The sequence below is a fragment of the Eptatretus burgeri genome, unplaced genomic scaffold (genome assembly GCF_056783735.1).
Source record: "Eptatretus burgeri isolate ZD-2024b unplaced genomic scaffold, Ebu_testis_v1 Ebu_testis_scaffold_3153, whole genome shotgun sequence".
Lineage (NCBI taxonomy): Eukaryota > Metazoa > Chordata > Myxini > Myxiniformes > Myxinidae > Eptatretus > Eptatretus burgeri.
The window spans coordinates 422,479-449,438 of NW_028225101.1; the positions used below are offsets into that span (position 1 = coordinate 422,479).

Genomic DNA, 26,960 nt, shown 5'->3' on the forward strand with positions numbered 1-26,960 from the left:
TGATCTTTGTCTCGAATGTAACATCAATGTATTATTCATCCCCGATGGACTTGGTTCGAAACGTACCTGACTTTAATTCGTACCTGGCACGAAGACAACACGTGACGGTGTCTGTTGTCGAGATCACTTCCAGGATGGCCGACTGGCTGAGATTTTGTCCCTTGAATGTGTCCCCAACCATTTGTCGGACGTGCAAGGTCTGATTTTGTTGAGACTTGCCAAATGTCACATGTCACAAATGTTCTTCCACGTCACATGACCACTCAAGCCAGTTGCACATGGACATAGATCTTGTAAATACGGGCTAGCCCTTAAACTACGGACAGAAAAATTACTAAAACCACGGGGGACGTGACATTTAACCTCTTTTTCTCCTTGTTTATTGTTTACTTTATTCTCATCATTCCTCATAAAACAAACCTGTCCGAGAACCATGAATCCTTTATCCATTTCCTGAACCGAATGTCCCATTTGTAAACTGATCTGTGTCCGACAGGCTTGTGCAGATGCAGCAAATTTACTCCTGGACTGCACAGTCTCCTCTGATTCTCATCCTGACCGGACACTGTCCATTGAAGAGCCAGTCCTGCTCCTGAGGGCCGGTGTCATAATTGTTGTGCTTGTTGTTTTTGGTCCGATGAAGATTTCATGCCAGAAACGTCAGCTTCCCCCTCGCTTCTGACGGCACATCGCATCGCTCGATCATTGTCCTTCCTGGCGGTTCCATCCGTGTTTCATGAAATCAAATTGGTGCTTCACCGGTGGGGCATTTGGTCACAAGTGTGCAGTCCCTCGGATGAACCTTGTCCTGGGTGTTAGTTTGGAGCAGTGCCCGACAGAAAGAGTGTCTGGCCAACTGAACGACAGGTGCCATGCTTCATGCATGTTTGATGTAGTTATTGTTAACGACCTTGTAACATACCTGCCTGTTGTTCGACTTCGGCATTAACTTGCCTTTCACCAAGTCCACGTCTGCTTGGACCAGGGCAGGGATTATACTTCGTTGTGATTGTTATTATTACCAAATGGTCCAAGTCTTATTGTTGTTGTCAATATTATTAGTGTTCATAAATGCTTTGTTACAATGTAATCATTGTTTTTGTTATTTATTTTGTAATTATAACGCCGTGCCATGGAAGGACCGATTCAACTGCCCTTTGCACCTGAACACGGCGCGTGTTTAGAAACATGAGAAATCTTCGGGATTCTTTGTAGTTAATTAGCCTAATCAACTCATGATATCATATCATAACAAAATCGAAATCGATTCTCATTTTAAACAGCTTCCAGGGCTCCGCTGCTGAGCCCGCTGGGGAAGCTTGGAGTTCTTTCCTATGAACCCACCCCAATAGAACCCACCCCCCCCCCAACCCCAATAGAAATTCCTGACGACGTCAGTGCCTTTGGGGATGTTATTATTGACCTTTGGCCCCGGCCGACACAAACCCGAACTAGGTCACTGTCTATACGGCACTGGTTTCGAGACATTAAACATCCCCGGTGTCTTTCATGAAGAGTTGGCAAGGTACTGTCGACACCCAGAACAAATTACAGATTCTTACCTTGAGCAACGCCAACCATGTCAGGCCTAGCCATCCGGTTCCTGAAAGACTCGGGCCAATCGTTCATGGTTTGAGCTCGAGACCTCTTACTCAGGGACATGGTATGTGAACACCTGGCTCCCCAAGAAGAATAAGAAGACTAATTTATAAAACTGACATCTCATGTTCACACACACACACACACACACACACACACACACACACACACACACACACACACACACACACACACACACACACACACACACACACACACACACACACACACACACACACACACACACACACGTCTGAACACGGTGGTATTCTGTCCATTATTATGTTTCTGTTACAATATCTGTTTTATCTTGATTTTGCTTCGTCTTTCCAGATCTGCTTCTCAGGAAGAGTGAAGATGATGAAGGTGAGAGTGGTGAAGATGATGAAGGTGAGAGTGGTGAAGATGATGAAGGTGAGAGTGGTGAAGATGATGAAGGTGAGAGTGGTGAAGATGATGAAGGTGAGAGTGGTGAAGATGATAAGACTGACGGCAGTAAAGATGATGAAGGTGCGAGTTGTGAAGATGATGAAAGTGATTGGAGTGAAGATGATGAAGATGATAGCAGTGAAGATGATGAAGATGATTACATCAAGATGAAGAAGGACGCGGAATCTGAGGAGTATGAAGTGGTAAGCAAGATATTGGATTACCTACAGTGGGGTGCCAAAGTTTGAATGAATGAGTCCACTTAAATCGATGCCATGATTTCTCAAATCACAAATTCAAACACAAATTTGTCATCTTATTAAATTCTTTCAAAGAAACTTGCTCTCCCTCATGTACAGATTTATCCCCTCTCGTCTTCAGTTGTCCTTCCCTTCCACCTGCCCATGGTTCACTGAAGCTTGTGGTGAGGCAGTTTTCCTGAAACAACTTGCCTTCACCTCATGGAAGGCAAATCCAACTAAGGGTAATCTCAATTCCTTCCACAAAGCTCAGAACAAGTGTGTATCTACCCTCAGGAGAGCCAGAAAACAACATCTTTCTCATCTCAAGTCTGAACTCTCAAACCTCTCTCCCTCCTCCAAATCCTGGTGGCGTCTAGTTAAGTCTATTTCTGGTGTATGTTCCCCCTCCAGCCCCTCCCTTACCTCAAATGGCCGCATTGCTGATACCGCACGTGAAAAGGCTGAATGCCTCAACTCGGTGTTTGCTTCTAAATCTTGTGTCCCAAACACATCGCTTTCTGTACCCACCTTACCCAGTCGCACCAAACTGTTCCTGAACTCTGTGTCCTTTTCTCCTGACAAGGTGGAGATTTTGCTTTCAAACCTCGACTCAGATTCTGCAACCGGTCCAGACAGCATCAGCCCACGTGTCCTAAAAACCTGCTCTGCTGCTCTTGCTCACCCTCTCTCTGTTCTATTCACCCTCTCATTTGCTCAAGGTCATCTGCCATCTGCTTGGAAATCTGCAAACATCACTGCCCTGCATAACAAAGGTGCAAAAACAGATCCCTGCAACGACAGAACAATCAGCCTGCTCCCAATCATCAGCAAGGTTATGGATTCCATCATCACTTCAGACTTTAAATCCTTCCTCTTCTCCAATGGCTTGATTTCCGATCATCAATTTGGATTCAGACCAGGTCACTCCACCATGGATATGCTGCTTCTGCTCTCCCAACAATGGATGGAGGTCCTCAATGCCGGACATGAAATCAGAGCCATCTCCCGAGACATATCGTGTGCTTTTGACACGGTGTGGCACCGTGTCCTGCTCACCAAACTCTCTTCCAATGATATCCAAGGACATCTCCACTCATGGCTTGCAGAATTCCTTTCCTGTCACAGTAACCGTGTGGCCCTTAATGGAGTTCTTTCATCCCCTCTTCCTGTCCAGGCTGGAGTTCCTCAAGGCAGCGTCCTGGGCCCTGTTCTTTTTCTGGCTTTCATCAATGATCTCTCTGACTCTCTGGAAAATCCTCTTTATCTCTTTGCTGGTGACTCCACCCTCTGCAGTACCATGTGTCATCCTTCAGATCAGCAAGCAGCAGCTTCTTCACTCATTGCAGATCTGGGTAAAATCACAAACTGGTCCAACACGTGGAACATGTCTTTCAATCCGGACAAATCTCACACTCTTACTCTGTCTCTCCAAAAGGTCTGGAACCCCCCCCTCCCCCAATCCACTTTCTCAACAATCCTCCGGAAGAAGTGCTTTCATTCAAGCTTCTGGGTCTCACTATCTGCCATGATCTTTCCTGGGAAAGCCACATTCCCAAACTGGTCTCCAAAGCCAGTCATTGACTGGGCATCCTCCGTCGTGCAAAGTCCTTCCTTGGCACACCTGAGATCCTGACCACAAACTGTACAAAGCTTTCGTCCACAACCTGATGGAGTACTGCTCTCCCCTCCGGGCTGGTGCTCCTGCCTCTCACCTTTCTCGACTTCACGCTGTGGAAACCAAGGCTTTTCCGATCATTGGTATCTCCCGTGGTGAGGCTGAGTCTTTGGGTCTCTCACTCTCTCACCACAGGCAGGTCAGTGGTCTTTCTGTCTTCTGCCGTCTCCTCTCCGGTCTCACCCCCCTGCTCTATCTGCGATATGTCCCCCCCATATTTCCGCAGGGCGCTCAAGGTCCGCCAGCAACCCCCTTTTGGTAAAAACTACCAAAATCACGAATCATTGCTCACTTTCACTCTTTCATTCCTCTTTTTTCCCACCTTTGGAACAAACTCCCACACTCTGTTCAATCCCATCCCCCCCCAGGTCTTCAAAACAGCCGTTCACCACCACCTCTTATCTTCCCTCATCCAAAACCTCAATATTTCAACCCCCATTAATCCACCCCAAACCCAACTCTGTCAAATTCCCTGCTTTCCTTCCTGAAAGTCCCTGTAATGTCCATCTTGTTTACCCCGTGTACCCCACCTCATCCCTCTCTTTCCACAGATCTCATATCTCTGTTCCCCACTGTTTTGTCCTTCCCACTCCCACCCCTCTTATCTCCTTCTCCCCTTGTTGTACGTTCTGTGTCTTCGCTCTCATATGAGCCTCGACATTGAAAACATTTATTTATATGTAAATATATATATCCCATATTCTTTATTATATTGCACTGTAGTTATTATTGATTGACACTGCAGTGATTATTGAGTTTATGTGAAACAGTCATTCAATCATAGCTGTGTTATTTCTCTTATATTCCATCAGCGTTGTTGTGAATCCCTGTTTGTGCCTTTATCAGATCGGGAACTGGCAGGTCATCTCCAAAATTGGAGAAGGAGACTTTGGATTGGTTTACCAAGCAAAGAACATCAACACTGCAGTGGAGGTACAAGCTTGTGTTATACTTAATATCTTCCTTTCACTTTCTGGAACAGCTCCTGGGAGAGCTTGATATAACACGGTGCAGGGACACGTGGAATAAAGGGACAGGGAGATTCTCCTGTATCTGAATTTGTCTCCTTTGTTTCCGTCGAGATGAAAGATGCTTTTTCTTTAGACTTTAAGGCCCCACGTCATTCCTCCTGAAGATTCCATCATAGATGTCGGTGGAGTAGCTACCTCCACTGGACTGAACAGTTTACGGTTTGGACACCACTGATAGTCCGGATCTGTATTCGAACCTGAACCAGAATCGCATCGGCTTGTTCTTGTCACTAAACCAACTCATCCACCTAGTTTCGGCACAAGTCATCCACAACTTTTTGAAATATGCCATATATCGCTTTTGGCTCCATCTCAATGGTGAATAATCACTTTAAAAAAAAATTAAAATCCTCGCATCCGGATCAGTATTCGGATCGTCACCAAAATCGAATCGATTCCTTGTCACACACTCAATCTGTCCACCACGTTTCGTCCAAATCCGTCCACAACTCTTTGAAATTTCCTGCTCACAGACAGATAAACAAAGAAGAAAGACGTCGTGCAGAGCATGACACCTTGAAAAATCTCGAAAGCAAATTTGACCTCAAAAAAAAAAAATTGTTGGCGAATTCAATGACCAAAGAAGCAAATCCTCTCCAAATTTCAAATCAATCCGATGAAAATTGAGGATTTTAGAAATGTGACCCAAGTTGTTGACCTTTGGCCTGTGTTGACCTTTTATCCCATGCTGACCTCAAAAATAATTGGTGGTGAATTCAGTGACGTGACACACAAACCTTCTTCAAATTGCAAGTCAATCCGATGAAAGTTGAGGATTTTAAAAGTTGACCTCAGTTGTTCGAATATGTTGACCTTTTGACCTCAACAATCAATGAACTCCATGCTTTTTTTTTTTTTAGGCTTATTGCACGTTTTTACTCCGACCTTCGTGAAACTTCACGGCCTGTTAGAGGTCGTCACAAGCTGGAAGCCTCTTGTTTTTGAGGTCAAAAGGTTAGATAGGACAAAGGTCAACAATTAAGGTGAAATTTCTAAAATCCTCAATTTTCATCCAATTGATTTGAAATTTGAAGAATATTTACAGATCAGGTAACTGAAATCAACCATCAATTATTTTCTAGATCATGCTAGTATTGTGCTCTGCACGACGTCTTTCTTGTTTGTGTGTTTGTCGCGCGACTCCTCCTGCATTGCTCGTCCGATTACATCGAGACTTGCGACATAGGATCAGCGTGACCCCAATGTGTCGGGGTGTTTTTTATCTTTGCCGGAGAAAACCGTCTTGAGGCAAAGTCGAGGGGGCTTCTTTATTCCAATCATTATTTATTTCCCCATTCCTGCCCCCCCCGTCCCCCTAATTCTGGTATTTGTTGTTATTATGACCTTTTGTTTTCTCTTTCAGGTTGCTTTGAAGAAGGAAAAATATGTGAACGATTCAGTCGACAAAGTAAGTTTGTGTGAACGTGGAGATAACTGTGTTTTAATTACTGAACGAATAGTTTAATTTAACTCTGAACTGTGAGGCTGTGAGTCCCTCTGTGTGAGTTACAACTTTGTGGTTACAGCTATGTGGTTAGTTAACCTTTATACTGGTTCGAGAATGAATTTGTTTAATTTTAACCATCGCTGAAGGAGAGGGTATTGCGTTTGAGTCCGTTTGTTTGTTTGTTTGTCCGCACAGAACTTTCGTGTTTTTATCAACAACCTCTTGTCAGATTGAGACGATTTTTTTTTCACCATTGGTGCGACGACTCATGTAGAATGTTTTAATGATCATTATGACGTCATGGGTCACGTGGTGTGGCAGTCATGTTGGATTGACCCTAAAACATATTTTTTTAAATATTCTTCTCCAGAATAGCTCGACAAATCGATTGGAAACTTCACCTAAATGTTCCCCAAGGCATGTTTGTAGAAGTTTGTGAAGGAATAGTTGATGTCACATGGTTTAGCAACCATATTGGATTTAAGAAAAATTTATTAAATAATGTTTCCTCTGGAACCGCGGAATCAATCGACGTGAAACTTCACAATTGTGATCTCGTAGTGATGGGGAGTACATGTTTTGAATTTCAACTTGATCGGATGCATAGTCTGGCAGCCAGAATTATTTAATTTTTTGATGTGGGTTTTTTATTATTTAATTTTTCAATAAGGCTCATTTGGCTGTTCCTGGATGGGTTTTGAGGGTAGAGGAGCATCAGCTGAAATGTGAATCCTGTCCAGGTTCCTCCTGATGACTTCATCTTTTCTCTTTGCTTGTTTTTGGTTCCTTCTGATGACTCCAATGCAGGACTCATACCTATTTGGTCTTCCATTTGATCTGAATTTAATATATTTTAATCCCATTCTGAATTTAATCAAATAGTCATGAAAAACGTCATGGATGAAGCTCAGGTGTCCGATCAAAGCGGGATGTCTTGGTTTCCGGTCATCACTGGCAGCAGTTATAAAGTGGAAGTTCTAGTTATGACTATTATTAATTACATAACACACCAGTACACAAACACCACTGCAACACACCACACAAAACAAGTCCTGGCGAGGGTGTGCAATCTCTGATTGCTCTTTTTCTTGTCTTTTATTGTTTTTTTTTTTCTTTTGTAGCTCCACAAGGAAGCTGCCATAATGCAAAGACTTGATGATCCAAACATTGGTAAGTGTGGATTTCACTCGAACTTATCACAGTATGAACAAAACAAGTTACAGTCGTTAAGCCAGAAATTTATAATTTGCTCATGGTGTCGGTGATCGCTCACCTACAGTTCACGAAGGACGCCGTGGGATCCTTAACGTACACCAACTCTTGTCTGCAGACTTAGACGTCGGTTTAACGTCCATCCGAGGGACGGCACACACACTGAACCACCCTGCCTGTGGCACACTATGTTGATTACTTGTCATTGGAAGGGTCACGCGGAATTTGCATGTTCTTCATGTTGTTTAAAGGTGTTTGACTTTGGGTGGGTTTCTTATTCCATCTTAACTTGTGCTCCACTATCTTGTTTCCCCACAGTGAAGTTGATCGACATAATTGAAAATCCGATCTGTAACCAAATGGTCCTCGTGATGGAGTATGTTGCTGGAGGTGAGGTTGCTGAAGTCATTTTGCCGAACATCTACTGTTTGTGTCCATCAAGTTCACTTTTACTTGAGCACTAAAATAATTTAGTTATGGTAATTAGTAAACGTGAATTATTGGGACTTTATTGAGGGGCTCAACAAAAAGAGCAGAGAAGATAACATTGACATATTTATTTTAATTTTCTCATGTTCACAGTGTGAAGTCCCTCCGACCAGTTGTGTTGAGCTCCACCACGAGTGTTGATCCAAACAGGAAAGTCACTAAATTGCGTTTGAACCCGAGACCTAGTGATCTGATAAATGGAACATCTTTCAGGTCTTACAAATCTCAGTCTCACCCTGTCATTCTCTCAAGATTGGCACAACAACTCACCGATGTATTTCCATGGTCAGGCATGAGAAGTGGTTCGGTCTCTTGACTTTATACGCCTCACCATCAGCCACGACGTGGATCATACATCAAAGCTGTCTTCCCAACTGAGCTGCAGACTCCATAGTTACAAATAATTCCTTCAGCTCACAGCCAACAAGGTGTGTCTGTGTTGTTCAAGGAATACGCGTCGAGAGCTTTATATTCCACAGAATCCAGGAAACATGCGGTTTGCGATGAGATGGAAGCATCGCGAACTGATCTCCTGGATTATGTGGCAGATAAAGCTCGAAACGTCGTTCGCATATCACGTGATGAGGCTGAAACACAGGGCCAAGTTCCACTCACACGGCAGACACGGGGTGGCTCCTCGGATTTTTGCGGCCTGTCAAAAGAACAGAGGGTCTTGGAAGAATGAGTTGGCAGAGGGGAACACTCGATTCAGAGTGGGGTCATCGTTGGACACAAACAAGGGAATGAATGAACAGGGAGAGGAAAGACAGATGATGGGACATTGTGCACAGACATGGAGCAACACGTCTGGTGTTCCATTTTTTGCCGATTCGCAGTCGAGCTCCCCTCCGACCACTTCTTGTTCCTCCACTACATACAAGTTCCTCCGAGTTAAACTTGAAGCCCACACCTTCCACACACACCTCCACTCGTTTGTTCCTCTTTTCCACGGACACACTGGTCCACCTGTTGCCTGGTCGGAACTAGGCGGGTTGGTCCGCTGGTTGGCTGGTGGGCCACTGCCAGTCACCTTTTGGGCTTCGGGATGACTGGTCTCGTGATCCGACCGATAGAACGAGAGGCTATGACGTGGGCCCATCGGCCTATCACGCACACAACATGTGTTGCTACAAGTTATCGTTGTGCACGACCGGTTTCCCAGGAAGCATGACAGCGGAGTTTCTCCAATCTTCGTTTCATCAAACGTCGCCTCCATAACTCGATGTCACAAGATCGTCTTGAAGCTTCATGTTGACGTCACTGGAGAGTGATATCCTCAACGTATTCAATCATCGGTCGTCCGTCCACAAAGAGTGTTTGACCGTTTTTACAAAAGACGTTTCGAATTCTCAGTTTCTGCGAATTCCGAGCTCAAAGCCATTTCAGTATGTTTGTACTTCTTGATGGACGTGCGGACAGTTTGCTAAAATCTCTTTGTCCTGCAGTTCTCCCGGGATTCCATTGAAACTTGCTTCTCCCCACTCAGTTTCCATGTTGCGAAGTCAGCATCTCTCGCAAAAAGTAATCCTTTGTCCATGGAATCTCGTTCATAGTTCAAAGGATTTCCCCTTCGCTGCCAGACCATCGAATGATTTTCATTAATTAATTCATTTTGTACTGAACAATCAATCAATCCCTTCTGACAATATCAGTATTCTTGTTCCTATCAACAAAGCATGCTATACGTCCATTATATGACGGACTGTCATTCGTTTTTGTGCTGATGCTAAATGTTGTCATCAAACGACGTATAGAATCCACCATAATCTCGTGGACAGGCCGTCGCTGCTCCTATGGTTGGCAGTGAGTGTCCCGGAATCAGAGGCGGAAAGAGAGTGGCATTTCTAGATGTGGGAGAATTGAATGCTCACAGCCAGTAGGTCTGCCAGATAGCTCAGAGGAAAGAGCACTGGTACGGGTCACCAGGGGGCCCGGGGTCGAGGGTCAAAATCTTTACATATCATGATATCTCAAAAATTTGTGGACGAGTGATGACAAACCGAGGTGGATGAGATGGTCAGGTGACACGAACAAGCCGATTCGATTTTGGTTCAGATCGAGCCCATCGGTGGGGATACAAAACGTAAACTGTTCGACCTGGCGGAGGTACGCGCTCTACCGAGTGCCGTTCTACTTTGTTCTGTTTCACCAAGTGTCGCTCTACGAGTGATTTTTTTATTGTTTTGTTTATCGTTCCTCCACTTGTTTTTTTCTCAAAAATGAATAATCTCATTGCTTTGCCCTTGTATGTCTACGTTCCATGTGTGCAGGTTCACTCTATAACCAACTTGCCCTGCGGAAGACATTTTCTTTAGTTGATGGGTGGCACGTCATGAAGCAGGTGAGACGAAAGAGCTTTTCAGCCTCAGTGTGATGTTGATGTGTTTTGAAACTCGAAATTGTACAATGTTAACAATCACAATCTGTGTCCATGATTTAATATTTTATCTCTTCCTTCCAGATGGTTTCTGCTTTTGCGTATATGCACAGCGAGAACATTGTGCATCGGGATATCAAGGTAACCCACTTGTGTAACACTACAATGAAAACCACATATTGTTCAGCACAGCAAGGATGGAATGGGGGTGGGAAGTGGAGAGGGTAGGAAATAATAAAATTTATATTGTTGGGTCATGATCAACAAGGGGGGAGGTGGTGTTTGGGGGGCTGTCACACATCCATCCTTTTTGTGCTCATTACACAATTCATTAGACCTCCAAGAAAGCTCGAAAAGATGTAAAAATTAAACATCCATTTCAGTTCGGTGTCAGTGTGTGATAAACAGAACTACCCACTGTCGGAGTGTGTATTCAATTATTTATGATCAAAGGTTTGATGTGTCTTCACGGCGACATTGTGAGCGTCGTTCTGAAATCTCAAACTCGTCTTTGCAGAATCCACTGATACGCGCCATGTTATGGTCACCCGTCCATCAATGCTCTTCCATCTCCATCTTCTCCACCATATTCGAGTTATTACCTAATGAGAGGTCGAACACTCCACCCTTCCTCGTGGGATTATCCACAAACTTGATTACAAAGCAATCCTGGACGAGATCGAGAAATTCCTCACCTGCCCATTCCCCGTTCCTCAACCCAATCTATTCCTGGCAAATTAAAATCACCCACAATCAATACTCTTCCCTGACCACATGCCTTTCGGAATTCTTAATACACCTTTCTTCCGTCAAACCAGGAACCTGATACACGAACCTGGAACTATTCTTCCATCTTTAATGTCTATCCACACAGAACCCTCCACATCAATTCGCTCCTTCACATCACCCCCTTTCTCTTGATATAACACATTATTGTTCTTCACCTCGATTGATACACCTCCTACTGTTTTCTCTTTCCAATCACACACCTCTACATCTTGTGGCCTTCTCGTCCCTTCCTCCAGCTAAACGAAGTCTCACTTCCTGCGACTCCATTGTTCGTACTCTTTACTATCCACTCTCGTTTCAAGCTCCTCCATATTATTGTTACGTTTGAGGGGGGGTATGCATTCAAAGGGTAATTAGGATGTTTAATTAGGTATGCCATGCTGTTCGAGTTTACCAGGATCTCGATGTAATAAGTAGCAATTCAGTGGTGATAAGTTGTCCAGTAAATGTTCATTTCTTCAAGGAGGGAAATGATAATTGTCACGTAATTAGATAGGGACACGGGATAGGGTAAGTGTGTCTGCGTAAACCCCTTTTAGTAGTCCCTGGAGGCTGGCCGTGACGTCACAGGACAGTGCAGCGGATGGCTCCGCCCCGTGATCACGATTGGCAGAAGGCGACGGCGGTGGGCCAATAAACGGCTCGATTGGAAGTGACGAGGACAGGAGGATAAAAAGGTTCTGTTCGGGGTCGAAAAGGAAGAGGAAGAAGATCGGGACAAAAAGATCGTGTTTTTTTGGTGTGGAGGCTGTTGCGCGGAGAGCGTACTTGTTGTTGTGCGGATTCGATCGTGTTCTTCATCGTGTCCTGGAGCCTTGCTGAGCCTCGTGCCTCACCTTGGTTGGCTCTGGGGTTCTACTGACTCGGAGTACGGGGTCGAACGGCGGGCGGACCTGCCTCCCTCTCCTGCTCACAACTTGGCGCCAGAACTGGTTCCCTGGTGGCTGTGAGCGGACTTGGGCCAAGACCAGAAGGTCGACAGCACCACGGTTTCTCCTGCCCCCCTGACGAGAGCAAGGCCAGCTCGTCCGACGCCGATCCAGGGACAGTTGCGTCCACACCACGGTCCAGCCTGACCACCAGAAATAGCTACGTTTTGTGTGTGTGTGTGTGTGTGTGTGTGTGTGTGTGTGTGTGTGTGTGTGTGTGTGTGTGTGTGTGTGTGCTTGGCGCCTTAGAGGGTTTGAGATCTGTATATTCATTGGAATTGTCTGTGTTTTTCCCCACGCCCGATCCCACACCATCCCGTCGAATCGCCCCGGATCCCTCTTCTTGCCGAGTCTTGTTATTTCTGGTTAATAGTAAAAACAAATAAACATCATCAACTCAGTGAAAAGCGACTCGTGGCGCCTTCCTCGTCCCGTTTGCGGTAGAGCGATTAGAACCGCCATGTTTGGGTTAAAAATAAATAAACCGCCTCCATCGTTTCGGCTCATTCTACGTTGGCGGGACTGTTCAAGTCCCGTGGACGTCACATTATTGTATTAACTTCTGACATTGGTGGAGGATGTTTTTTTTTTTAACTGTTTCTCTTCCTGGAATTTTTACCTGTGAGGTGTGGCAGGTCCACAAGAGCTCCGCATTGTTGTTGTTGTTGTTGTTGTTGTTGTTGTTGGTGCTGTTGTTTTGGTTCTTGTTGGGGGTGGATTTTTGAAATGTTCACCCCTTAGTCGGACAGTTGCCTGACCACACCCACATTGGTCACTTCATTCCACCCACCACGGCACTCAGGCAGAATTATATGGCCACCATCTTGGTTTTATTTTGGGCCGAACACATGAGGCCTGGAGGACTTTGCTGACCATGCACTGCCCGGGTTATGTTATTTTTTTTTTCCTGCCTGCCTTTCTCATTCAAATTTGGATTTTTATTTCAACACGTTTTATGATCAAAGGTTTGATGGTTATTAATATAATGATTTGTATTTTCTCTTTAGCCTCAGAACGTGCTTTGCAACAATCTGATGGCCGTGAAGGTCATCGACTTTGGCTCTGCTACATTGTTCAAGCAAGGTGAAAAACTTCATGAGGTCTGTGGCACACCTGCCTACATGGCTCCAGAGATCTCAGAGGATGGCTATGAAGGTCCCCCAACCGACGTGTGGTCACTGGGCATCCTGTCCGTGGAATTACTTCTTGGACTGGAATTTGATGAATCTGATATTAACAATGTGAGTATTGCTGATTATGGCGTCATGATCATCATCACAAAGACATGTCATCATTTTTTATGTGCAGGGTTGCCTTTTTGAACATGACCTCTGATTTTTGTTGAACGAAGTGCCACGAAAGAACTTGGCAGGAGTTCTTGGCATGAAAACAGTTTTTGCTGCTGGAAGTGTTTCGGATAGGTTTGAAAAGAACTTGTTTCATCATTCACTTATCTTCTCTTTTGTCATTCTTCTTTGGTATGTTTCATTTCGACTGCCAAAGATTTGAGTTGTCACAAATTAATTTGCAGTATTGAATAAAACTATGGGCTTAATATCCAATGTTTGAGTTGAGATGGTTTGTTTTTCAGCTCATGAAGAAAACTTCTCTAATGTACATCATAATTTATGAAATTGATGAGAATGCATTTTATTCGTTTTGAGTCAAGTCTCGGTGATTGCATCAGGGAGTGCTTGATTGGAATATGCTTATGATGTAAATTTAAGTGTTCGATTGTGACGATTCGTTCAGATTATGTCACAAACACCTTTGTGTTTAATCCTTCACAGGAAAAGTCAGAAATGAACAGGTTCAGGAAAATATTGCGCAAAATGCCAGAACATGCAAGAGGTGATTTGAGCTACCTTTTGATGGGGATGATTCAAGACAATCCTCGGTCAAGATTACCGATGGAGGTGAGGGTTGGACACCGTTTTCAACTGTTTGATTTGCATGAACAAGTATGTTCACACGTGCTGGGGTTGCTGACCTCCTGTTTTGGTGGAGAAAAATGCTGTTGTTCACTGGTGGATGTGTTTCCTGATCGTGTCTATATTGCATTCTAACACTTTCTTTTGCAGAACCTTTTAATGCACTCGTGGCTCAGAAAATGTCCCTCTTTGTAATTTTGAAGGTAAGCAGCCCTCCTCTTGTACTCTTAATATCTTCCGTTCGTATTTTTTTGTCCGAAAGATGGAGCCTCATGGAAGAGCATGGTGATGGAGAGCATGAACTGATAATAGGGCAGCAGGGCAACTATTAGACAAAATAAACATTAATCCTTTGAATCCTGAACTCCGCAATGAACAGCAATGTTGAAGACCTCGAGGGAAGAATGAGATTCAAGAGTGAAGAAGGAGAAAGTGGTGCCAGAGTTTGGCATCAATGGGGAGGAGGAAATCCCTCCTGAGGAAATGCTCCACTGAGTGACATGAGAAAAATTGCTGTGACGTCACTGGTACCCAGAGGATTCCAGGAAGTGACAGCACCGGAAGTGCTGAACAATACGTGAAAAAGTTTGACTGAACTGGACAAAAAGAACCATAAAGCCTCTGAGTTGACTGGAATTGTTGAGAAAGTTGCTTCTGCAAATCATTCCGGTCTACAGTGATAGAACTCCACCCTGTGCAAGTCTTAGGTATGTTTGGGCACCTCATCCGAACCTGAACCCAAAGCCCTTCCTGACTTCCGTCTCATAACTGCCCCATACCTGTCCCCTTCTTTTCAGAAAACTCTTCCAGCATGTGACATTCTCTCTTCAGGTGGAGAAACCTTTCACAATCTGTCCTTACTTTCCAGGTGGTTCCAATAATTGACTCCATATTGCTGACTCTGAATTCCAAGAAACAACACTTTTTTTACTTCCCTGTCTGGATGCTTTCTTTCTTGTCTGTCCTTTTCCAAATACTTCAGTTCCTTGAGCGTTGCCATGATGCAGGCTGGCAGCCTTCAGAGAAATAGCTCCTCAATATGACCTCACCTTTCCCCTCTCAAACGTCTGACAATCTTGCCCTACTTTCCAGGTGACTTCATTAAATGACTCCACAGCTGCTGACCCTGAACTCCAATCATCGAAACTTCTTACTTTCCTCTCTGACACTCTTTTCTCAATATTTATTTGATGGCCATCATGATTCAGGCTGATTGCCATCAGATAAATTTCTCCTCAATATGACATCACCTTTCCCCTCTTAAATGTCTGATAATCTTGCTCGACTTTCCAAGTGACTTCATCAAATGATTCCATGACTGCTGATCCAGAACTCCAATCTTCCAAGCTTCCTACTTTTCTCTCTGCCCCTCTTTTCTCGATTTTTCTCTATGGAGAACATTCTCTATTTTCTTGTATTTTACACCAAAGTCACCTTCCCAAGTATAAACTTAATGCTCACCTTCAATCTTTCTCATATTTTTACCTTTCAGTTAAATTTAATTTGGAAAATGTTTTGGGTTCAGTCTTTCAGATTTTTTCTGCCCTGTCATACCTAAGATTTCCCAGTCATTGTGTCGTAGTTCAGAGAGCCGTCCTCCCATTCTGGTTCAGGTCACGACTCAAGCCGATGAAGCCTTTGTCGCTCCTGTGTGAAGCGGGGCCATCGCCGTGAAATATAAAACACACAGGAAATGGCGCTCTGTGCTGAGGTGCGGCGGTGATAGTCATTGTTCACCCTCGACTAGGCAAAGATCCCCGGGGGGTGAAACAGCACGGTAAGGTCTGCACCATAGTTGTGTGATTCACCTGAGTATAAGATGTATCATCTGGTGGAGGTAGTCGCTCGAGTAGAGATTGTCACCCTTCTGGTCGGGATATAACCATAGTGATATTCATTTTGAGGCCACTCTGATTGGACGCGTACTTGTAGGGTGACCATCCCCATCTTCATTTGATTATATCTGTTGTTCCTCCTCGTTTACAACCTTTAATTTTGCACAGTGTACTTTATTCCACCAAAATTAAACTACAACAGTGGAAAATTAAAATTTACAGCCATCCCGACTTTAAACAATATTTTGTCCTCTGCCAAGAAGTGGACCACAAGAATCAATTCTGAAGGCAACGGCCGATAGTCCAAAATAATGGTTTCATTTTTGACAACTGCAGAACGATGCATCAAGTATGGTTGGGAAGAATAAGTCTGTACTGCAGAGGATCAAACAGAAACAGCCATTGATGTACCCAGGGTGCCCCCACCTCTCCCCACGTGACTTGTGGCACATCTCACGGTACAGAAGGGTTCCAAGGCTTTCACATTCAGTGTTGAAGATTTCCTTGTGGACATCCACTAGCACTTTGACAAATCAGTCAAGATAAAAGGCTAATTGAGGGAGTACCTGACCTTCACCAACAGTGATGTGAGAAAAATAATAAACAAGGAAGAAGGAACTCAGACGCAGGAGGAGGTCATTCAGACCATCATGCCTGCATTGCACCAACACCAGATTAAATATATCCATTCAGCTCAATGAAGCATCCTCTTCATCTATACTAATAAATGTCAGTGTGTGTCAGAAGGTCATTCAGTCAGTCAGCCAGTCAGTGTATGTGTGAGTGTGAGTGTCTCCTCCTTAATTCCAAAACCATGAAACTAAACAGCCTGAAATTTGCATGCATACGAAGGGAACTCCAAGGAAGTGCATGAGTGAAGTGTTTGGGTTCATTAAAACACCATTTTTGAAGACAGTTAACGGCCTTATTTAATTATATCCTCAATCAGGCGATCCTCAGCCACTTCGCTCTCGATGGGGTCTTTGGCACATCCTTAGTGGCCTCGCTGGGGTCTTAATTCGCCATTTTGTTCAGCCTGCTCAACAATGCCTTGAGTTGGAAAGGGCTGCAACTGTTTATTGATGACAAAGTACTCAAAATGTTGTTTTTTTATCACTTTCCTCACTCACATCATCGAATGCTTCATCGACATAGCTTTGAATCGCTGTGTACATCGCTTTTGTAAGTGCTGTAGTTTTCAAATTAGGAGCTTCGAGTGATCACATGCATGACATGATACGATTTTTCCACGATCTACTCTCACGGACAAATTCAATTATATTATGTGATAGAAATATCATTTGAGTTTGGAGGATCGGATAACGTGGACTAAAAAAACTTGAAACCTGGAGTGAAATCTGAAAATGTTAAGCAATCGGCAATGTTTAGTGTTTTTGCGGGTATGTTCCATCACCAATCAGCTTGCTATCACTTACCAAGCCACCCGTTCCTGATGAACCATTTAATTTGAGTGGTTGCTTGAGTGCTTAAGCCACTTTCCACGCACCTTGCAGTCGATAACAGTGTAGTTCATGTCTGGATCGGGATATACAGACCACAATTGCTACAAAATAGAGGTATACCTGTGTAGATTTGGATTTGTAAAGGGAGTCTGTAGGTTTTTCTGCATGTCTGCTGCATGCTTGATTATGGGTGCTGTGGTGGCAAAGTTCCATCCCGTATCTTATGATGATGATGATGTGTGGTGGAGGTTTTGATGATGATGATGGGTCAGCAGTGTACGAGCGATCACGTATTCCTTTGTCCTCGTGGCTGTTTCCAAGGCAATTGTTTACTTTATGTGACTCGGTGTACTTTACAAAAGTTATGTGGTTTCCCTTCATGAGTTTCAAAGCAAAATATTGTTGCGGACCCGGGGTCGGGGACGAGAAGACCACGAAGGGGGGCGGGGAGGGGAAGCGACCTCGGGTTCCCACCAGACTCTCTGGAATCGCAGGCCGTCGCACATGAATAACTCCGTGACACGGCGGGTCGCGAACGACCATCAACGCCAATAACTCGACCACGTGACTTAGGGTCCTCGGTCCAATGAATACCAGTTACCCAATGGTCACGTGATATAATTACCAGGGGAACACCAGCCCGGCTCAGAAAACAGATTGTTGGAGGATAACGTCCCGGCTAAGCTAGAATACGGACCATGTTTAGTTGGACCAATGAAAGAAATGATGAAAACGAGCTGGGAACATCTCCACATAAGCATTTATTTACAATTAAGCGAGGAAATTAATTAATTTACAATTAAGCTGTGGCACAGTGAATGGGGTTTATTATTATGTACAGCAGGGACAGCAAGGAATTTGTGGGGTGTGACAAAAGGCAAGCAATTTACAAAGCAGACACAGAGCAGACTTTTCCCAGGTAGAACTTCTACAATCTTAACTTATGCCACAACAGGCGCCATCTCACACACACACACACACACACACACACACACACACACACACACACACACACACACACACACACACACACACACACATACACACACACACACACACCTAGAATTATAGATAGATGTAGTAAAGTTAATCTCTTGACCATAATTGTCCTCTTCCATGATCGCTCTTCCCGTGACCCCTCCCCCCCTCCTCGCCGCCCATCATGCCACGTTCTGGCGACTGGACGAGAGTCGTATCAATTCCGCGTGCGCATTCCGGGCACCCCCGGCGAGATGCGGTTGGTGCTGCCAACATTGTTGGCTTGTCCCCGCATCACGCAGTCCGAGTAACCCGAGCCGTGAGCACGCCTCTGTTTAGTGGCGAACTGTATCGATACGGAGGTTCGAGGAGGTGCGGGAATATTTTTCCCTTGTGCGGGAGATGTTGGTGATCTTGGTGGTGAGTTTTTGGTGAGCGAAGGTTGAGCAAAGTGAGATGCTGTTGTAAATTTCCATAAAGATTTGAATGAAAGGGCTCGCCATGTGAGCGCCAGGTAGCGTCTTCGTTCTTATGGTGATTCTTTCCCAGGGAGACTGTGCGGGTGCTTGTTATTCATATCGTGTGTGTGTTTGTGTTTGCTTGCTTGCTTGATTTGATTTGACTTGTTTCATGGATAAAAGGAAAGGGTTGGAATGGAAATCAGGATTGAATAGAAGATAGAGATATAATTAGACCGAGCTTTTAGACCCACGCAACGCACTTCGTCCTATTAACCCACTCGACATGAGGGGAAGGTCTGACTGCACGAAGACTAACAAAATAACTGCCTGGGGATCACTGTATGTTGGGTGCCATTGCCTTAGAGGCATGCAGTTTTGCAGAACCGCAAAAATATATTTGATAACACCCCATTTCCGAGCCGTTTGCCGTGTTAACGTGTTTTCTAAATTACAGAAGCAAAGTTTTTTTTTCCACCCGTCACGTGACGATTGCCAGCTGTTTATACAGATTAATATTTATGCACATCTCCTTGAAACGTCGATAATGAAACGTTATTTTTTTATAATTTGTTTGTTCAAATTCCACCAAAATAAGGGTGAAAGCAACTCAAGGTTTTTGGGTTGGAAACAGCACGTACTGTCGTCGGGAATCAAACCTTCATGCTTCTTCACATCGATGGGAAGGACATGTACGTACGGGGCTTGTCAATGCACAGGGTAAGTGTAAAATGATGATATTTACGATTTATCATGTTTGGGAGGTGGAGGGGTGAGGAGTTGTGTGGGCTGAGTGCCGTTATCTCCAATAATAAATGTCAGCGAGTGTCCGATAGTCCTCCATCCATCCGTCTCCTCCATAACTTCAAAACCATGGAACCTAGCGGCCTCAAACTTTGAATGCACTTAAGGAAACTCCAAGGTGGTGCATGAATCAAAATTGGGTGTTTGGGTGAATTCAAACACACCTTTGGAAGATAATTTTGGGGGTGTTCATTACGAAAAACCAAAATAGGTCAGCCCTCCTGTCAGCTTGTAAGTCTAAAGCCACTATTTCTTTTTTTGGCCTGTTCAACAATGCCTTCTCTTGGAAAAGGCCTCAACGATTTCTAAATGATAAAGTATTTTTTCCACTCTCCTCATTCATCTTATCGAATACCTGATCGTCATACCTCCAAATCTCTGGGTACAATGCAATGGTAAAAAACGCCAGGAGACACCAGCGTTTGTGGCTTTATTTTATTTCCGCACATGCCATAACCTCGAGAATCTCTTAAACTAAGCTGAATTACAAAATGTAAGCTGCACAGTTGCACTTAGCAGCACTTTCGACTGCTTAAAAAAAGTGTTAATTTGTCCAATTTGGACATATTTGACATTTCGGTGTCTCCAGGATGTGTTTATTATGATGAACAGCCATTCCTGATAAACCATGTCATTGGAGTGCTTTCGACAGTTGGCGAACGCGATACAATATTTGCACTCTCACTGAATAGTGTACGGGTGACTCTCATATAATCCGTGTTTTGATGACGCAATTTCTCTTTTTTTTGTTTTGATGACACTGACAGCCCACATTTAAGACAACAACAACAACACCAACAACGCTACGTCATCCTGTACGAGTGGTTCGTCCTCCGTGTTTTTTTATATACATTGTCAAGGCTCGTATGAGAGCTACCACACAACGCACAACAAGGGGGGCAGGAGCCAAGAGGGGCGGGAGAGGGAAGCACAAAATAGTGGGGAACATAGACATTAGGAGATCTGTGGAAGGAAGAGGGATGGGGCGTGGAGCACGGGGTAAACATAATGGACATTCCAGGGACTTTCAGGAAGGAAAACAGGGAATTTGAATTGGGTGGGTTTGGGGTGTAATGACGGGCGGTAGTAAATATCAAGATTTTGAATGGGGGAAGATATGAGATGGTGGTGAACAACAGCTTTGAAGACCTGGAGGGAGGAGTGGGATTGAAGAGTGTGGGAGTTTGTTCCAGAGGTGGGGAAAAAGAGGAATGAAAGAGAGAAGGTGAGCAGTGATGCTTGATTTTGGCAGTTTTACCAGGAGGGGGGTTTTGGTGGACCTTGAGTGGCCTGCGAAAATATAGTAGGGACAGATCATAGAGAGAACGGGGCGGGGGGGGGGCAAGGCCGTAGAAGAGCGTGAGTGGTACATTTGATTGGTCGAGATGATGTAATATTTTTCCCAAGGTACTGTACTGTTAATCTGAAGGTTTTTGGAAGTGAAGACAAGGTGATTTGTGTTTTGAAGTTTTCAAGTTTATACTTAAATTTAAATAAAATAAAGATTTTAAAGGTGGAGAAAAACACAAAATAAACTTTTTTCGGAAGTTTACCACCGTTGTTGCACCGTTTTTTACACCACCCTATCCAACACTTTAAACTCTATCGAACACCCATAGTACAGGCATTTTAGCAGAAATATTTGGTCAACCTCACACAAATTGCAACAAAAGCAAACTCAACAGATTTTGGTTCCTGAATATGTCCTCAGTGACAGAAAAAAGTCCGAAGGAATCCTCCGGGTGGAAAGTCCTGAAATCATGGAAATCCAATTTGGCCACCACCCGGATTCGGCGAAAATGAGAAAATTGTAAAGATTGATATTTTAAGATATAAATATGTTTTTCTGCATTATAATTGTTTCTAGTTATGGTCAGTATTTTGATATACAAGAATAATTATAAAAAAGTGAAATGCGTTGAGGGTAAAATAAAAAAATATAGCTTTTTTGTCCAAAAATGTCAATATTTTTTCCCTAAAAATTTTTTTGACTTGACAAAGTTTGTTCATATAAGAACATATATATCCCCAGGCATACATACTATATATTTCCAGATACAGGGACATTAGTACTATCCTCTGGTGAAAAAATTAACACAATATTAATTTGTCAGCACATGCAATATTGACAGCACCTGCATATTCTCGACCCTGATATTTGTCAGTGAACATGCACAACGCCACGGTGTCACTCCAGTAATCACCTTTGATCAGCCCCTCTGGTGGAAGGCCCTCATGATCATCAACTCGGAGCCTATGGGAAGTGATCTGAAAGGGATTGTCCTACGCTTAGGCGGCTTCCACGCAGAGATGAGTTTCCTCGGATGTATTGGACACCTCATGGTGTCATCCGGGCTTCAAGAACTGATGGAGTTGATATATGCCCCCAATGCAGTGATTTATATGTTTAGTGGCAAGGCCACCTAATTGTTGATGCAGCCCTCATGCCTTGCTGTTGGCAAATGTGCTCAATGCGCCTCTACCATGCCTACCTGAAACATCAGACGACAATGGGAATGAAGATCCGGACTTAGCCGAAGCAGCTGCAAGGCCGCTACATGACCAGCATACAGATCTAAGCAATAATCCAGACTTCAACGAAGCTTGTACCCTCTATGAGAAACTGATGGTTGGGACACTGTCTGTGGAAGAAGTATGCAAGTCTGACGTCTTGAAACGAATCAAAGACCACCTTCAGAAGCATGCCGAGTCTGCAAAGATATCTTCTTGAACTTCAGCGCTCTGGGTTCAGTGTATGGACATGCTAGACATTCTACACAAATACATCCGGGGCAGAGCGCACTGGGAACTGGGCACTACATCTACAGGCCATCCAGGAAATGCTGTCTTACCTGGCAGCCTCGGGCCACAACCTGTATGCCAAATCTGCGAGGGTGTATCTGCAACAGATGTCCAACCTCAAAACTCAACATCCCAATGTCCAACAACGTTTTGATGAGGGGTTCCATGTGGTTCGACGAAGTGATCGCCTGTGGGCAGGTCTTTCATCTGACCTGATCATCGAACAAGTTCTGATGAGAAGTTTGAAGACCAGCGGGGGGCTCACACGAGGGCGAGGAATGACAGAGCAACAACGGCTGGTATGGCTACCATCAATGCCTGCCTGTGCAGAAATAAACCAGGCAATGCAGGAGCTCACAGGTGTGAACTACAACACTGGAGAACAGAAGAAGGACACGACCAAGGCAAGACAATCTCGTGATTGGAAGGACACACTATCAGCTCTTCAGTATTTACAGGAACGGAATCCATTCAGTAGTGATCCACGTCTGAGGAACATTGCCACTGGAGTTCATGCACACCCCACCATCAATGTCGATACAGCACATGCTGTAGGAGCCAAAATATTGAAATCTATGGATGGAAAAACACCTGCCGAGTACACATTCAAGAGGAAAGACCAAGTTGTCACCCTCGGCATGAAGTCATCTGTCAAGATTGATGGAGAGCAAGTCCAGGTTGACCCACAACTCCTCTTCCAGAGACTGATCACTGTTGCACAGACAGCAGAAGGACTGCACAGACAGTCGGCCTTCAAATATGAACTGTGCAGCTATCTACCAGCCCTCTTTGATTCCTCTCTTCAGCTCCGAGAAGCACACAAGCCAGTCTTTGCTGATGCCATCTGGGATCTTCTTGGATCAGATGTCCCAGCCGATATCCCCAATGATGGGCAACAGGATGTTTTGGATGGTGGGGCACTTGTTCAACGCATTCCATGGTCTCGTGGATCTACATACAGAGACATATGCCACCAGTACACTGATTATGTAACGAAGAAGTACGGAGATGCCAGAGTCGTGTTTGATGGTTATGAGAGTACCAACACGAAGGACATGACACACCAGAGATGATCTAAAGGGAATGCTGGCACTACTGTGACATTTACAGCTGACATGCGTCTCACAATGAAGAAGGAACAGTTTCTTGCCAATCGGCAGAATTAACAGCGATTAATTTTTATGTTGAGTGAAGAGCTTCAGAAGAAGAACTGTGAGACACACCATGCCTCAGGGGATGCTGATCTCCTGATCGTACTGAAGGCCGTGCAGTCTGCTACTGTCACCAACACTGTGTTAGTTGGTGATGACACAGACCTCCTCGTCCTCCTATGCCACCATGCAAGCTTAGAATCCCATGACCTCCTCTTTTGTCCCGAGCCAAAGAAGAACACGAAGAAGCCTCGCATCTGGAACATCAAGGCTCAAAGAAAATGATTGGTACAGAGATATGCAAGCACATACTGTTTCTACATGCAGTTCTTGAGTGCGACACGACATCTCGTCTTCATGGGATTGGAAAGGGAGCTTCCCTCAAAAAGTTCAAAGCAAACAACACATTCCGTGAGCAGGCCAAGGTTTTTGATACATATCCAGCTTCCGTCTGTGATGTGGCAGATGCAGGAGAAAAAACATTGGTGATTATAATCTACAACGGAAAGTCAACCAACACCCTGGACACCCTCCGGTGTCAGCGGTACTGGAACAAGGTGGCTTCGAGCTCCTCTCATGTGCAACCACAGACGTTACCACCAACATCAGAAGCAGCAAGGTATCACAGCCTGCATGTGTATCTGAAAGTCCAAGAATCGAAGGGATGTGCAGATGAACTTCTTCCGACAGACTGGGGTTGGCAGAAGTGTGACGAAGGTTTTGTGCCACTTCAGACATCAATAACTCCAGCTCCTGAAAAGATGTTACGTGTCATTAGGTGCAACTGCCAGGCTGAATGTCGCACCATGAGATGCACATGCAAGAAGCACAACATTGAGTGCACTCCAGCTTGTGGAAACTGCAGGGGCTCTGGCTGCACAAACACTCCATGTGACAATGATGAGGATGATGACGACATTGTCGAGTTCTAACTTTAATACGCTTGATTTTTCTCAACATGTATAGTAAGTTTATAATGGATGTAGTTTCTGAGTTTAATGCGAATTTTCATTTTCATTTCGAAACCTTCGTCAGGCAGATGTGATTGCCCAGAGTGGAATTGTGAATTTTGTCATGTTTCAATTATTTACATAATTATATTGTATTGCCATAGACTTGATTTCATCTTGTGTCTTCAACATTTCTTTTTTTTTTTTTTTGTCCAGGAGCCAAAATCAGTATCAGGTAAATATTTTTTCTTCGGGACAAAAAAATTGACATTTTTGTACAAAAAAGCTATGATTTTTTATTTTACCCTCAATACATTTCACTTTTTTATAATTATTCTTGTGTATCAATATACTGACCATAACTAGAAACAATTATAATGCAGAAAAACATATTTACATATTAAAATATCAATCTTTACAATTTTCTCATTTTCCCCAAAGCCGGGTGGCGGCCATATTGGATTTCCATGATTTCAGGACATTCCCCCCGGAGGATCCCTTCGGACTTTTTTTCTGTCACTGAGGACATATCCAGGAATCAAAATCTGTTAAGTTTGCTTTTGTTGCAATTTGTGGGAGGTCATCCGACATTTTGACTCTACGACTCCATCAATTTATAATTCCAGCAATCTGTGTGTGTGTGTGTGTGTGTGTGTGTGTGTGTGTGTGTGTGTGTGTGTGTGTGTGTGTGTGTGTCTGTCTGTCTGCGACCGCCGTTTCTCGACAACCGCCGGTTAGATCTGATTGAAACTTGCCAGGAATATTGCCGGGGACCCGCGGATGTGCTTTTTCAAGATTTGATATCAATGGGACGAGCGGTTCCCAAGTTACGTCCATTTTATTGCTTTTTTCAGTGTTGGAAAGGTGTATATATCGCAGCTGAAGTGTCGTTACACCTTATCACCTTATCATGCCATTTTCCCCCAAAGATATCTCAGAATAATGATAACAGCATATGAATAATAATAATAATACTAGCACAATAATTGGCAGTATTAAAAAGAATAACGTGATTCAATGGCCAATGTCTGTCAACCAATAACGACCTATGTATTGTCTGTCAACCAATAATGACCAATAACGTCTGTCAACCAATGAGAGGACACGGTGATATGACGTCACGAATGATGTCACAATTAATGGTTATTCATTTATTTGCACGATTTATGTCACAATTCTTCTTCTTCGTTTGGTATGACGTCACAATCGACGCTGGGGACCTGAGTGTGCCTTTTTCAGGTTTGATATTCATCGGACAAGCGGTTCCCAAGTTACGGCCAAATGGCCATCTGTCAACCAATGACAAGACACGGTGCTATGACGTCACGAATGACGTCACAATTAATGTTTATTTATTTATTGGGGTTTTTTTGCACGATTGACGTCACAATTCTTCTTCTTCGTTTGGTATGACGTCACAATCGACGCTGGGGACCTGAGTATGTGCCTTTTCAAGGTTTGATATCGTTCTTCATCCGTTTCAGCTGTTTCCCAAGTATTCCCCAAGGTTTGAAAACTGTTTTTTTCCCAAGGTTTGAATTAATTGTTAAAATTATAAATTTATCCCAAGGTTTGAATTTTCCCAAGGGAAAGAGCTGTTTCCCAAGGGTTTGAAAAGCTGTTTTTTTCCCAAGGTTTGAATTAATTGTTGTGCTTGGCAGACATTTGTGAATACATTTACAGAGAGAAGGGCGAGAGAGGAGGGGGCGAGATAAGGGGGGCGAGATAAGGGGGGCAAGACTAGGGGGGAGAGAGAGGGGAGGCGAGAGAGAGAGGGGGCGTCACAATTCTTCTTCTTCGTTTGATATGACGTCACAATTGACGCTGGGGACCTGAGTATGTTTCCCAAGTGTTTCCCAAGTTATGGCCATTTATGAAACGGTTCGTCTGATCTAATTGAAACGATGCCCCAATCCAGTCGTCGTTTACGAGAGCGAAGGAACGAAGCTGCACATATTGGCACGCACCTACGGGCCCGCACTAGTTTTGTCAATTTGGCTAACCGACTAATTTTACTCTGACCCCGGGGTCCATTGAGTTGGAATCACTCCTCCCCCCAATCACTCATCGCACCATGCATACCACATTCACTCCATTCACACGGGCCCGCTGGCCCTCACTCACTCAACATGTTTCCTTTCAATTCTCTTCTCTCACATCGCTGAACACTGCCATTCTTCTTACTAAATCCCCGAGCTACCTCGTGCTTCCTCGTCATCCCTTATTCTCATGCACATTCCTTTTAATCCTACGTAGCTGAGCTACGTCCCCACAACACATTCAAAGTCTGTCCTTGTCTTCAAAATCCATTTTCCCATTCTACATCTAAACTGACGTTCCCACCAACTAACCATTCCACGGGCCCCATG

The 26,960-nt window shown here is 44.1% G+C and overlaps 1 protein-coding gene across 5 annotated transcripts in view; it reads left to right on the forward strand.

Annotated features, from left to right (window-relative positions):
- Positions 1-26,287, forward strand: part of LOC147006806 (uncharacterized) — a 46,390-nt gene extending 20,103 nt beyond the window's left edge. For 4 of the 5 annotated variants that reach the window (XM_085867859.1, XM_085867860.1, XM_085867858.1 and 1 more), the window contains 11 exons: positions 1,933-2,231; positions 4,792-4,878; positions 6,340-6,384; positions 7,545-7,593; positions 7,954-8,025; positions 10,395-10,465; positions 10,586-10,642; positions 13,227-13,460; positions 14,010-14,135; positions 14,301-14,353; positions 25,330-26,287. In XM_085867859.1, the coding sequence (XP_085723985.1) occupies positions 1,933-2,231; positions 4,792-4,878; positions 6,340-6,384; positions 7,545-7,593; positions 7,954-8,025; positions 10,395-10,465; positions 10,586-10,642; positions 13,227-13,460; positions 14,010-14,135; positions 14,301-14,345 (1,085 nt within the window). In that variant the 3' untranslated portion in view covers positions 14,346-14,353; positions 25,330-26,287. Of the gene's footprint in view, positions 1-1,932; positions 2,232-4,791; positions 4,879-6,339; positions 6,385-7,544; positions 7,594-7,953; positions 8,026-10,394; positions 10,466-10,585; positions 10,643-13,226; positions 13,461-14,009; positions 14,136-14,300; positions 14,354-14,529; positions 20,572-25,329 lie in introns of those variants that run through there. The other variant, XM_085867857.1, reaches the window with a different exon arrangement.
- Positions 26,288-26,960: the final 673 nt, after the last annotated feature.